We start from the raw sequence: 12,985 nt of genomic DNA on the forward strand, positions 1-12,985 counted from the left end.
CGCTGCTCGCTGACACCGGGAGCGATCCAGGGAGCTCCAGCGCTCCGGGAAAAGCAGGAGAGACCCTGCAGGGAGAGAGGGGGACGCTGGAATCCGGGGAGATGCAGCTGTGAGAGGGGTTTGGATCCAGGGTGGGGATTTTAAATCCAAGGGGATCCAGGGGTGGGGGGTTTTGGAGCCACGTGGATCCAAAGTGGAGATTTTAAATCCAGGTGGATCCAGGTGTGCGGGGGGTTTTGAACCCAAGTGGATCCAGGTGTGGGGTTTTGAAGCAGGAGATCAGAGTCCAAAGCGGGGATTTTAAATCAAGGTGGATCCATAAAACGTTAACCCCGCCCCTGCCTTGTGGCCACGCCCATGTCCCCACCCCATCATCTACCCCACCCTCATACCGCCCCTTTGTCCTTGGCCACGCCCCAATCCCGACCATGACTCCTCCCCATTTAAAGCCCCGCCCCCGCCCCACCCATCCATTGGCCCCACCCGTGACCTTGGTCCCGCCTGTCCCCATCCAAAAGTGACATCCAGGCCACGCCCCTCCCCTCAACCCCTCCCCTCATTCATTGGCCACACCCCAACCACGTCCGTCATCCACTGGCCACGCCCCTAACACCACCCCTCAATAATTAGCCGCGCCCCCGCCATGTCCGTCATTCTCTGGTCACGCCCCCACACCGCCAATCACTTTGGCCACGCCCCCACACAACGTAACCATTTGATCACGCCCACTCGCTGTCAGTCATTCCTCAGCCACGTCCATGCACTGTCAATCATTCATTGGCCACGCCCACTCCCTTCCCCGCGCGTTGGTGGCGCCCTCCTGTGGCCAGCTCAGGCATTTTTCCCTTTTTCCACACATTTTTATTTTTTCCCCCTCTTTTTCCATAAAAATTTATAATAAAAGCCATAAAAGCCTTCCTCTCGCGCCGTATACAAAATATTCACTCTACCAAATAAATAAACCACGACGTCTCACGGGCAGGATGTGACCTCGAAAAGGAAAACCAGCATCCATCCATCCATCCATCCCCCCAATCCTTCCCTACCTTAGGGAATTTACACAATTTATCCCTCCTCCACCTTCCAAATTCACCTGTGAGGAACAGAAAAGCTCCTGCTCACAGCTCTGAGCAGCTCGTGCCCAAATCTGTGGCCAGACAGGAGCAAATCCTGGAGAAATTCTGTGGTCACACAGGGAATATCAGTAACAGAAGTAAGGGATGCTCTAACCCAGACCAGAACATCCATTGCTGGTGTAATATGTGATCCTGACACAGAAATTTGCTTAGAAGAAGCCAAAAAAGCCAATTTTGTGGAGATTTCCTCGTCCTCCTGCTCCCTCACCCTGATCTCCCGTTATCAGCCCTGGCTCTGCCCCTCTCTTTATCTCTGCTTTATCAACTGGGGGTTTGAAATGAGGAATTTGAGGCCTTTCCTATCAAACCCCTTCACCTGAAATGAAGAATTTGAGCCCTTTTCCATCACCTGAAAAGAGGAATTTGAGCCCTTTCCCCCAAACCCCTTCACCTGAAATGAGGAATTTGAGCCCTTTGGCACCAAATCACCTGAAATGAGGAATTTGAGGCCTTTCCCTCAAACCCCTTCACCTGAAATGAGGAATTTGAGCCCTTTGCCACCAAACCACCTGAAATGGAGAATTTGAGCCCTTTCCCATCACCTGAAATGAAGAATTTCAAGCCTTTCCCCCAAACCTCTTCACCTGAAATGAACAATTTGAGACCTTTCTCACCAAATCACCTGAAATGAAGAATTTGAGCCTTTTCCTACCAAACCCCTTCACCTGAAATGGAGAATTTGAGCCCTTTCCCATCACCTGAAATGAAGAATTTGAGCCCTTTCTCACCACCTGAAAGCTCAGTGTGGAAGCACTTTAGGCACTTAAATTATCAAAACTATTACTTGAGCATCAGGGCAGCCTCTGTGCGGGGAAACTTCCTCACATTTACATGAGAAATATTCCAAATAACGGGAATATAATGAATATTCCAAATAAAGGGAAAATATTCCAAATAAAGGGGTTTTCAGCCTTGGGGCAGGGGGGAATTTATACCAGTACACCCGAGCTCAAAACAAGATTTTTGTCCCAAATCCTTCCTGCTGCAGCCTGCAGAGCTCAGGGTGGGAAGTCCAGACCCCAAAAGTGTTTCTGGAAGTGGAGCAGGCAGTGCCAAATCTGTCCCCAGAGCAGCTGCAAGCCAGCCCTGTGGGAAAGGGAGGCTGGCAGCCTTTAATTTGAGACAAAAATTTAAAAAAAAACCAAAAACACTGACCCCTGACGGGAAAGGGACGATCCCAAAGCTTTGAGGGCCCGGCTCAGACAGCAGGGGAGTGACCCAGGCGAGGAACAGGCTGACAAAACTCGGCCAAAATAGCAACACTGCACCCTCCAGTGCCTCTGGCTGCCCACACACCTCCACAAAATAAAAAATAATCCCAAACAGCTCATTTGGGGCAGGCAGGGCTGGAGTTTGTGCGCTCCCAGCAGCAATCCAGCCTTTCCTCCTGCCTTTGGGTCGTTCCTGATGTGGGCCAGCTCCTGCTGGAAGCTGCCAGATTTGTGCCAGCTGTGGGGCAAATCTGGGGACAGGGAATGGCTCTGGGCAGGGGGACTCGGGGTCTGCTGACAGAGGGAAGGGAGTCAGAGATGGGAGCCAGAATAAGCTGGGCAGCCCTGCAGGGATGGGACAGGAAAAGAACCTCAGGAGAAAAACCTGGGGAGCCCTGGAGGGATAGGATAGGAAAAGAATCTCAGGAGAACAAGCTGGGCAGCCCTGGGGAGATGGGAGAGGAAAACAGCCTCAGGAACACAACCTGGGCAGCCCTGCAGGGATGGGACAGGAAAAGAACCTGGAGATGGGTCAGGAAAACAGCCTGGGCATGCCTGGGGAGATGGAACAGGAAAAGAACCTGGGCATCCCTGGAGAAATGGGAGCCAGAACAAGCTGGGCATCCATGGGGAGATGGGTCAGGAAAAGAAACTGGAGATGGGTCAGGAAAACAATCTGGGCATCCCTGGAGGGATGGGGCAGGAGAACAACCTCAGGAGAACAAGCTGGGCAGCCCTGGGGAGATGGGAGAGGAAAAGAACCTCAGGAGAAAAACCTGGGGAGCCCTGGAGGGATAGGATAGGAGAACAGCCTCAGGAACACAACCTGGGCATCCCTGGAGGGTTTGGACAGGTAAAGAACCTGGAGATGGGTCAGGAAAACAGCCTGGGCAGCCCTGGAGAGATGGGGCAGGAGAAGAACCTCAGGAGAACAATCTGGGCATCCCTGGGGAGATGGGATAGGAGAACAGCCTCAGGAGAACAAGCTGGGCAGCCCTGAGAGATGGGTCAGGAAAAAAAAACAGCAGAGGGGTCAAGAGAACAACCTGAACATCCCTGAAGGGATGGGACAGGAAAAGAACCTCAGGAACACAACCTGGACATCCTTGGGGAGATGGGTCAGGAGAAGAACCCAGACATCCCCGGAGGAATGGGAGCCAGATGTCCCTGGAGAAATGGGTCAGGAAAAGAACCTGGAGATGGGTCAGGAGAACAACTTGGACAGCCCTGGAGAGATGGGAACCAGAACAAGCTGGACATCCCTGGAGAGATGGGTCAAGAATAGAACCTGGAGATGGGTCAGGAAAACAGCCTGGACAGCCCTGGAGGGACGGGACAGGAGTGAAAGCTGAACATCCCTGAAGGGATGGGTCAGAAACACAACCTGGACATTTCTGGAGAGATGGGAGTCACAACAGCCTGGACATCCCTGGAAAGATGGGTCAGAAGAACCTGGGCATCCCTGGAGGGACGTGACAGGAGAACAAGCTGGGCATTCCTGGAGAGATGGGTCAGGAGAACCTGGGCATTCCTGCTGGGATGGGTCAGGAGAACAGCCTGGGCATCCCTGGAGAGATGGGAGCCAGAAGAGCCTGGACATCCCTGAAGGGCCCTCTGGGCCCTGGTCAGGACAGCAGAGGAGCTTTGCCCCACTCTGACCGAGCTTTGCTCTGCCCCTGTGGGATCAGGGACTCCTGACTGGGAATAAAAGACATTTCATAAAGCCCAAGGAGCCACGGGCAGAGAGCAGCTCCAGGGGTGAGTTTAACTCTTCAGGAGAGCTCCTCCCTCCTGCTCTGCCTCACTGGCCCAGGGCTGGGAACCCCTCTGGGGCTGATTTCCCTGGAGTGTGGCAGCTCCTTTTAGGGGCCACACGTGTGGAAGAGGCACAAGAGCCTGGAACCATGAGGGGAGAGAGCAAACACAGGCACTGAGGTGAGGAGAGACTGAGAAGTGTGTGAGGAAAGGTAAAAACAATCATTAAAAAAATAAAAAATAAAAAGTTCTCTCTGTCTGATGCAAGCCGGTACATAGGTAAAGGTTAAGTCACCTTTTGGAACTGGTCCTAATGGGATGATCCTTGTTTTTCCCAGAACAAGGCACAGGGACTTTTCTCCTGGATGGTTTTGGATGGAGGTGGGGAGGGCAGGAACGTGAGGGGGTGCAACTGGGCACCCCTCAGCCAAAACTTTCCCTCCCTGCTGCTTTTTCCCCCAGGACATCTCCCTCAGTGCTCAAAAAATGGGCTAAAACTACAAAAAAGGAGGAGAGGGAAAGGAAAGGAAAGGAAAGGAAAGGAAAGGAAAGGAAAGGAAAGGAAAGGAAAGGAAAGGAAAGGAAAGGAAAGGAAAGGAAAGGAGAAAAAGAAAAAGGAGAAGCCAGTGGTTGATCCCCTCCCTGTGCAGCTCCCGCTCAGGAACTCGACCCGTTATCACCAGAGGGAAACCCCAATTCCCTTTCCCCCCTGCAGGACCCTTTGGTGCTGCTGTGCTGTGCCTCCCTCTGCTGAAGGCACCTCTGGAAAGCCCTTCAGGCCCTGAGCACAACGGCCCAGAGCCTCTTATTTACACCTGAGATTAACCCCAGAGCTGGCAGCACCAGCTGGGGACAGCCCTGTGGGCACACCCAGTGTCCTGTCACCCTGTGACACACACACACACACACACACAGCTGTTTGTGTCACACAGAGTGCCTGGCCATGTCACCCTTGTCAAAGACAACTTTGGTAGCGAAGTAGATGGCGACCAGGCCGAGGGCGGCGGCCGACACCATGTAGGCCGTGACAGACTGGGTGAGCTGCACGATGGAGCCCATGAAGAGCGAGGGCACCACCTGGGACAGCAGGAAGGCGCTGTCCAGGATGGCCAGGTCCAGGCAGATCCCCCGGCCGGGAGCCCCCGGCTCCGGCTCGCCCACCATGATCCGCAGGGAGACGTCGCAGGAGGAGCTGACGCACAGAGCAGAGCTGGGCCCGGCCTGAGGGGAGGCTGGCGAGGAGGAGGAGGAGGGGGAGGAAGAGGAGAAGAGGATCCCAGCGTGGCCGTTCTGGTAGGACAGCTTCTGGCTGGGGAGCAGCCCCTTGGAGAAGGAGGGTTTCTTGTCCAGCAGAGCGGAGTCTTCCTCCTCTTTCCTCTTGTATTTATGGAGAAAAACCTGTGGGGAACAGGGAGCGAGTGAGGAGGGAGCTGGGAGTCTGAGGTGAGTGAGGGAGGATTTGGGACTCTGGAAGGGGAGTTATGAAGGATTTGGGACTCAGAGGTCAGTGAGGAAGGAGTTGGACTCTGGGAGGTGAAGGAGATGGGAGTCTGGGAGGTGAATGAGGAAGGATTTGGGACTCAGAGGTGAGTGAGGAAGAGCTGAGTGTCTGGGAGGTGAATGAGGAAGGCGTTCGGACTCTAGGATGTGAGGGAGGAAGAATTTGGGACTCAGAAGTCAGTGAGGAAGGAGTTGGACTCAGGTGAGTGAGGAAGAGCTGGGACTCAAAGCTGAGTGAAGAAGGAATTTGGACTCAAAGCTGAGTGAGGAAGGAGCTGGGAGTCTGGAAGATGAGTGAAAAGGGAGTTGAGACTTGGGACTCTGAGAGGTCAGTGAGGAAGGATTTGGGACTCAGAGGTGAGTGAGGAAGGAGCTGGGACTCTGAGAGATGAGTGTGGAGGGAGCTGGGAGTGTGAGAGGTGAGTGAGGAGGGAGCTGGGACTCTGGAAAGTGATGAGGAAGGATTTGGGACTCAGAGATCAGTGAGGAAGGAGCTGAGAGTCTGGGAGGTGAGTGAGGAAGGATGTGGAACTCAGAGGTGAGTGAGGAAGGAGCTGGGAGTCTGGCAGATGAGTGAAAAAGGAGTTGGGACTCTTAGGACTCTGGGAGGTGAGTGAGGAAGGAGTTTGGACTCTCAGAAATGAATGAGGAAGGATTTGGGACTCAGAGGTGAGGAAGGAGCTGTGAGTCTGAGCAGTGAGTGAGGAAGGGCTGCACTCTCAGAGGTGAGTGAGGGAGGCTCTGGCACTCCAAGGGGGCCCTGTTTTTGCGCAGGGGAGCAATCCCAGAGCTGTGTGTGTGTGCTCAGGGCAGTGCCAGCCTGAGCCTGGCCCACGTGAGAAGGCTCTGCGAGCCCCAGGCTGGCTCTGCCCCACTGGCACAGCATCCAGAGCAGCCCTGACTCACAGGCCTGGCTGTGCTCAGCCCCGGGGCTCAGCAGCCAGCCTGGGGACACTCTGTGCTTTTGTCACCTCCTCACTGGGTGCCACAGGGTGGTTTTGGGGTTTGTGCTGAGCCCACCCTGAGATCAGCTGGGGCAGGGCAGGAGAGAAGGGCCAGGCTGTCGCAGACATCTTTTATAAAAAAATCCTTTTCTTTAGGATTTTTCCTCCTGAGAAGCTGAGAGGCCTCAGGAACAAAATGTAAACATTGATTATCTGCTGCTGTGGGATGCAACAGGTGCATCTGTGATTGGTCTCATGTGGTTGTTTCTAATTAATGGCCAATCAGAGTCAGCTGGCTCAGACAGAGAGCCAAGCCACAAACCTTTGTTATCATTCTTTCCTATTCTATTCTTAGCTAGCCTTCTGATGAAACCTTTCTTCTATTCTTTTAGTATAGTTTTAATGTAATATATATCATAAAATAATAAATCAGCCTTCTGAAACATGGAGTCAGTTCCTCATCTCTTCCCTCATCCTGGGACCCCTGTGAACACCATCATACCTGGCCCTGCTGGGGGATATCAGACACCCAGGGCAGTGCAAACAGGAATAAAACAGGAAAAAAACAGGAAAAAAAACAGGAAAAAAAACAGGAAAAAAACCAGGAATAAAACCAGGAATAAAACCAGGAAAAAACCAGGAATAAAACCAGGAATAAAACCAGGAATAAAACAGGAATAGAACAGGAATAGAACAGGAATAAAACAGGAATGTTTGGGGTTTGCGGGGTGGGTGACTGGGAACCCAAACCCAGAGCCCAGCACGAGCAGCCCATTCTCATCTGGGATGCTTCAAAGTGCCACCAGCTGGGACCCAGCAGCCCTGGGAACTCAGGGAAGGGCTCTTTTCTCAGCTCTGCCCCAAACCTCAACCAAGCTGCTCCATCTGCCTGCCCAGACCCTCCTCACTCCAGCCAGGAAAAAAAAAAGGGGCAGAGAGAACCAAAATCTTTTCATTCTCACCCTTTTTCTGCTCGCTCTGCTCAAGCTGTGAGGTCTCTGAGTGTTCCCACAGAGAATCTGTTCACACCAAGGGCAGCAGGGAGCAGAGCCAGCTGTGCCCTGCCTGCCTCGGGCAACGTGGCCTTCCCCTCCCAGCCCGTGCAGTTTGGGTTTCATCCCATTGATAAAACATCCCAGCCAGGCTGCAGCTCCTGCCAAGCTGAGCATTCCCATCCTGACAGCGCTCCTGGTGCCAGCTGGGATGGGTTTGCTCAATGCCAACATCTGGATGCTGCCTGTGGTAACAACTCCTACTCCTTCCACAGCACAGCCAAGCACTGCCCCTGGGATGAAAGAGCTGCTCTCAAACCACAAATTAATTCTGCATTTGCAGCACAAGAGGAACTCCCATTAATCCAGTGTGCAGCTCAGGAACCTCCTAGGACTCCTCCACAAGGATAACATCTGTGGGACAGGGCTGTGTGTCACAAGTTTCACAAGGTTTCTTTGCCTTGGAGCTGAGGGAAGAGCTTGGGTTTTCATTTTACTGATCCTGGTGCTGTGGATGAAAACTGTGAGAGCTGAAAATCCTTGGGTTTTGTAGCTCCTAAGGCTGGAACCTCCTAGGACTTCTCCACAAGGAGATACAGTTGTGTGTCACAAGTTTCACAAGGTTTCTTTTCCTTGGAGCTGAGGGAATAGGTTAGGTTTTCATTTTCCTGATCCTGGTGCTGTGGATGAAAACTGGAAAGCTGAGGGCTGAAAATCTTTGGGTTTTGTAGCTCCTAAGACTGGAACCTCCTAGGACTTCTCCACAAGGATAACAGGGACAGGGTTGTGTGTCACAAGTTTCACAAGATTTCTTTTTCTTGGAGCTAAGGGAAGAGCTTGGGTTTTCATTTTATTCATCCTGGTGCTGTGGATGAAAACTAAAAAGCTGTGAGGGCTGAAAATCTTTGGGTTTTGTAGCCCCTAAGGCTGGAACCTCCTAGGACTTCTCCACAAGGATAACACCTGTGGGACAGGGCTGTGTGTCACAAGTTTCACAAGGTTTCTCTTCCTTGGAGCTTAAATGAAAAGCCAAGCTCTTCCCTTACTGATCCTGGTGTTACGGATGGAAACTGGAAAGCTGTGAGGGCTGAAAATCTTTAGGGTTTGTAGCCCCTCAGGCTGGAACCTCCTAGGACTTCTCCACAAGGAGACACAGTTGTGTGCCACAAGTCTCACAAGGTTTCTTTTCCTTGGAGCTGAGGGAATAGGTTGGGTTTTCATTTTCCTGATCCTGTTGTTATGGATGGAAACTGGAAAGCTGTGAGGGCTGAAAATCTTTGCGTTTTGTAGCCCCTCAGGCTGGCAGAGCTGCAGAATCTACACAGGGATAACTAAACCAGAGCAATTCCCCTAAAACAGAAGAAAAAACTGAAAAACAGAAAAATCCGCAGGGCCAGGCTGCCCTGGAGCAACGCCCACCTGTTTGTCGTGGTGGTAGAGGGACGCCAGCGTGTAGGGCAGGATCTGGAGGGCAGAGAAGGTGAAGCCGGTCAGGGCAGCGGAGATGGTGACCACGGTGACGCTGTGGGACAGGCACATGACGCAGGCTGCCCCGGGGAAGAACACCACGCTGGCCAGGTACACCGCCCGCGTGCCGAAGCGCTTCACCAGCCTGTCCATGATTGTCGAGAAGAAGATGGAGGTGATGCACTGCAGGAAGAGCCCCAGGCTGCCCATCCGCACACCTGAGGGGAGAGGGGACAGACACTGCCCTGGCTGCCCCCGATTCACACAGCCAGGCATGCTGCCCTCGGCCCCAAACCCAAAAACATCCTGCCCTCGGCCCCAAACCCCAAAACCATCCTTCTCTTGGTCCCAAACCCGAAAAACATCCTGCCCATGGCCCCAAACCCCAAAAACATCCTGCCCTTGGCCCCAAACCCCAAAAACATCCTTCTCTTGGTCCCAAACCCCAAAAACATCCTCCCCGCTGTCCCAAACCCAAAAACATCCCGCCCTTGGCCCCAAACCCCAAAAAACATCCTTCTCTTGGCCCCAAACCCCAAAAAACATCCTTCTCTTGGTCCTAAACCCCAAAAACATCCTTCCTCTGTCCCAACCCCAAAATCATCCTTCTCTCTGTCCCAAAGCCCCAAAACATCATTCCCTCTGTCCCAGACCCCAGAAACATCCTTCCCGCCGTCCCAAATCCCAAAAACATTCTTCTTTCAATCTCAAATCCCAAAATATTTTTCCTTCTCTGTCAGTCCTTAACTCCAAAACATTCTTTCCTCTCCATCAGCCCTTAACCCCAAAAATATTCCTTCCTGTCAGTCCCAAACTCCAGAAACATCCTTCTCTCAATCCCAAAAACATCCTTCCCTCTGTCCCAAACCCCAAAAACATCCTTCTCTTGGACTCAAATCTCAAAATATTCTTTCTTCTCTATCAGCCCTTAACCTCAAAAACTTCCTTTCCTGTCAGTCCTAAACTCCAGAAACGTTCTTCCCTCTGTCCCAAACCCCAAAACATCCTTCCTTCTCCATCAGTCCCAAACTCCAAAAAATCCCTGTCAGTCCCAAACTCCAGAAATATCCTTCCCTCAGTCCCAAACCCCCAAAACATCCCTCCCTCTCCATCAGTCCCAAACTCCAAAAACATTCTTCCCTCTCTGTCAGTCCTTAACCTCCAAAAACATCCCTCCATCAGTCCCAAAGTCCAGAAACATCATTCCCTTGGTCCCAAACCTCAAAACATCCTTCATTCTCCATCAGTGCTTAACCCCAAAAACATCCCTCCATGAGTCCCAAAGTCCAGAAACATCATTCCCTTGGTCCCAAACCTCAAAACATCCTTCATTCTCCATCAGTGCTTAACCCCAAAAACATCCCTCCATGAGTCCCAAAGTCCAGAAACATCATTCCCTTGGTCCCAAACCTCAAAACATCCTTCATTCTCCATCAGTGCTTAACCCCAAAAACATCCCTCCATGAGTCCCAAAGTCCAGAAACATCATTCCCTTGGTCCCAAACCTCAAAACTTCCTTCATTCTCCATCAGTGCTTAACCCCCAAAACATCCTTCCCTCTGTCCCAAACCCCAAAAACATCCTTCGCTCTGTCTCAGCCCCAAACTCCCAAGGAAAGAGCAAGGCCCAGAGAGCTCAGCCAGCCCGGGCTGGCTCAGGGGGCAGAGCAGCATCACCCAGCACATCCCAGGACTGCAGCAGAGCAGCATCACCTGCGAGCTCCCAGAATTGCAGCACCCACCCCCAGAGCCCCCTCCCTCCCTCCTGGGCACCCCAACCCACCCACCCTGTGACCCCAAATGCCACCCCTGCCTTTGGCTCCCCCTGTTTGTCCCTTCCTCCCGCTCTGCCCCCAGGTGCTGTCACCTCCACCCGACCCAGGATCCGTTGTTATCTGACGCCAGAGGCAGCAGCGGAACAAAGGAGAGGAGGAATTGTGCCAAGGTAAAGTACAGAACGTGCCCCAAACCGCTGCATCCGGGGGCAATCCCGGACCTCACCCCTCGACAAAGATGGCTCAGATTTCAGGGAATTAAAGCCATTAACCCTTTGGAGCAGGGAGCATTACTCAACACATGTTCCTGCGACAGCCAGCACAATGGAGGGCTGACCTGCTGGCACCTAAACAGTGCGAGAGTTAAATAATAATTAAGCTCGAAGTTAAACAGACACCCAGCACAAAGGGGCACTGTGCTGCAGGGCCCTCCAGCGCAGAACTGCAGGAAGGCGCCTCCAGAAGGAAATATTTGGATTAGGGAGACCAAAAGGGTGGTTAGGAAGGGATTGGCGGCTCTGGCAGGAAAATGGGGCAGCAGGTGACACCTGTGGGCAGGTGGGGGCTGCTGGGGCAGGGTCCCAGCCTGGGATGTGGCAGCTGCAGGATTGTGAGCAGCTCCAAGGCACTGAGAGCTGGGAAAGCTGCTGGAGGGCTCCCAAAAGCAGCTGGAGGTGGCAAACTCCCAGCAGAACGGAGGGAAGGAGCAGCAAATCCACCCCAGTGCTACAGAGCACCCCTGAATTTATTAAATACATTAAAGAATTAAAACACCCTGCTCGCCAAGGGTGGGAGCACCCTCACCACTCGCTGGGAAAGGAGGGGAGAGCTGCAGCCATGATATTTTCTGAAAAATCCCTTTTGCTAGGATTGTTCTCCTGAGAAGTGGAGAGGCCTCAGGAACGAAATGTGAACAATAATTAACTGCTGCTGTGGAATGCAACAGGTGCATCTGTGATTGGTTGTTTCTAATTAATAGCCATTCACAGTCCGGCTGTCTCGGACTCTTTAGTCAGTCACAAGATTTTATTATCATTCCATTCCTTTCCTTTCAATCCTTCTGATGAAATCCTTTCTTCTATTCTTTTAGTGTATATATATAAATATAAATATAAATATATATATACATAAATACTAAAAAATATAAAGAATATATTTAATATTAATTTAAATATATATTTATATTTCTAAATACATATATTAAATCTATATAAATATATATATTTATATGTATTTATATAAATATATATACATATACATATTATAGATACATAGACATACTTATATCTTTATATATAAATATATATGAATATTTATATACATATATAGATATATAATATATATATTATATTACTTTAAATATATAGATATAATATATTTAAAATATATAAAAATATATTTTTAAAATTTAAACATATATATTTTAGTATATACATAATATATATACTAAAAATATATATGACATATTCTTTAGTTTTAATAGATCATTTTCTTTGAATATAGTATATATAATAAAATAATAAATCAGCCTTCTGTAACAGGGAGTCAAGGTTCTCCTCTCTTCCCTCGCCCTGTGAGCGCCAGCACAGAGGGCAGTGCCAGGAGCTCCCCAGCAGAGCCTGCAGACAGCGCCAGCTCCATCCTGCCAGCCCCAGGCCAGGGCTGCCCTGCCAGATCCCTGCTGGAAGAACCAGGAGGTGTTTCCCAACCTCGCGCCACGCTCTGGGAGCCATGGGAAAATGTTCTTTCCTGACCTACCTGCAGCTTTTTGTTTGTTTTTGGTTTTTCTTTTTAATTACCAACAGAGCTGAGCCCATGCCCAGCTCCCAGGAAACATTTTTACCCCAGGGAATGTGGCAGCAGCTCTCTGGCCACAGAGAGAGGCACAACTTTCCCAGGCATTGTGCTGGGGAGGGCTGTGAGACCAGGACAAGAATGAGAAACAATTCTTATCTTCTCTTGCTGCACCTGTTATTGTAAACAGCTAAAATGTGCTGTGGAGATTTGTTTACCTAAGGGTGGTTTCTGAATCAGCCAATGGTGATGGTGTTTGGATTGGAGGATCAATTATATCCTGCTGTGTCTATAAAAGCAATGGGTTTCTTAGTAAGAATAGAATAATATAATATGAATAATAAAGTAATGGATCAGCCTTCTGTGGATCACAGAGTCAATCCTGATTATTACCTGGCTGGGGGTCTGTGGT

General features: G+C 50.8%; 1 protein-coding gene across 2 annotated transcripts in view; it reads right to left on the reverse strand.

Moving 5' to 3' along the window:
• Nucleotides 1–5,011: 5,011 nt before the first annotated feature.
• The window catches only part of SLC45A3 (solute carrier family 45 member 3), a 39,187-nt gene continuing 31,213 nt past the window's right edge, over nt 5,012–12,985 (reverse strand). For both annotated transcript variants that reach the window (XM_054294962.1, XM_054294963.1), the window contains 2 exons: nt 8,958–9,223; nt 5,012–5,500 (listed from right to left, as the gene is read on the reverse strand). In XM_054294962.1, the coding sequence (XP_054150937.1) occupies nt 5,027–5,500; nt 8,958–9,223 (740 nt within the window). In that variant the 3' untranslated portion in view covers nt 5,012–5,026. The remainder of the gene's footprint in view (nt 5,501–8,957; nt 9,224–12,985) is intronic.

The sequence above is a fragment of the Melozone crissalis genome, unplaced genomic scaffold (assembly GCF_028551555.1).
Source record: "Melozone crissalis strain CALT ecotype California unplaced genomic scaffold, PUWL_Pcris_2 ptg000424l_1, whole genome shotgun sequence".
Lineage (NCBI taxonomy): Eukaryota > Metazoa > Chordata > Aves > Passeriformes > Passerellidae > Melozone > Melozone crissalis.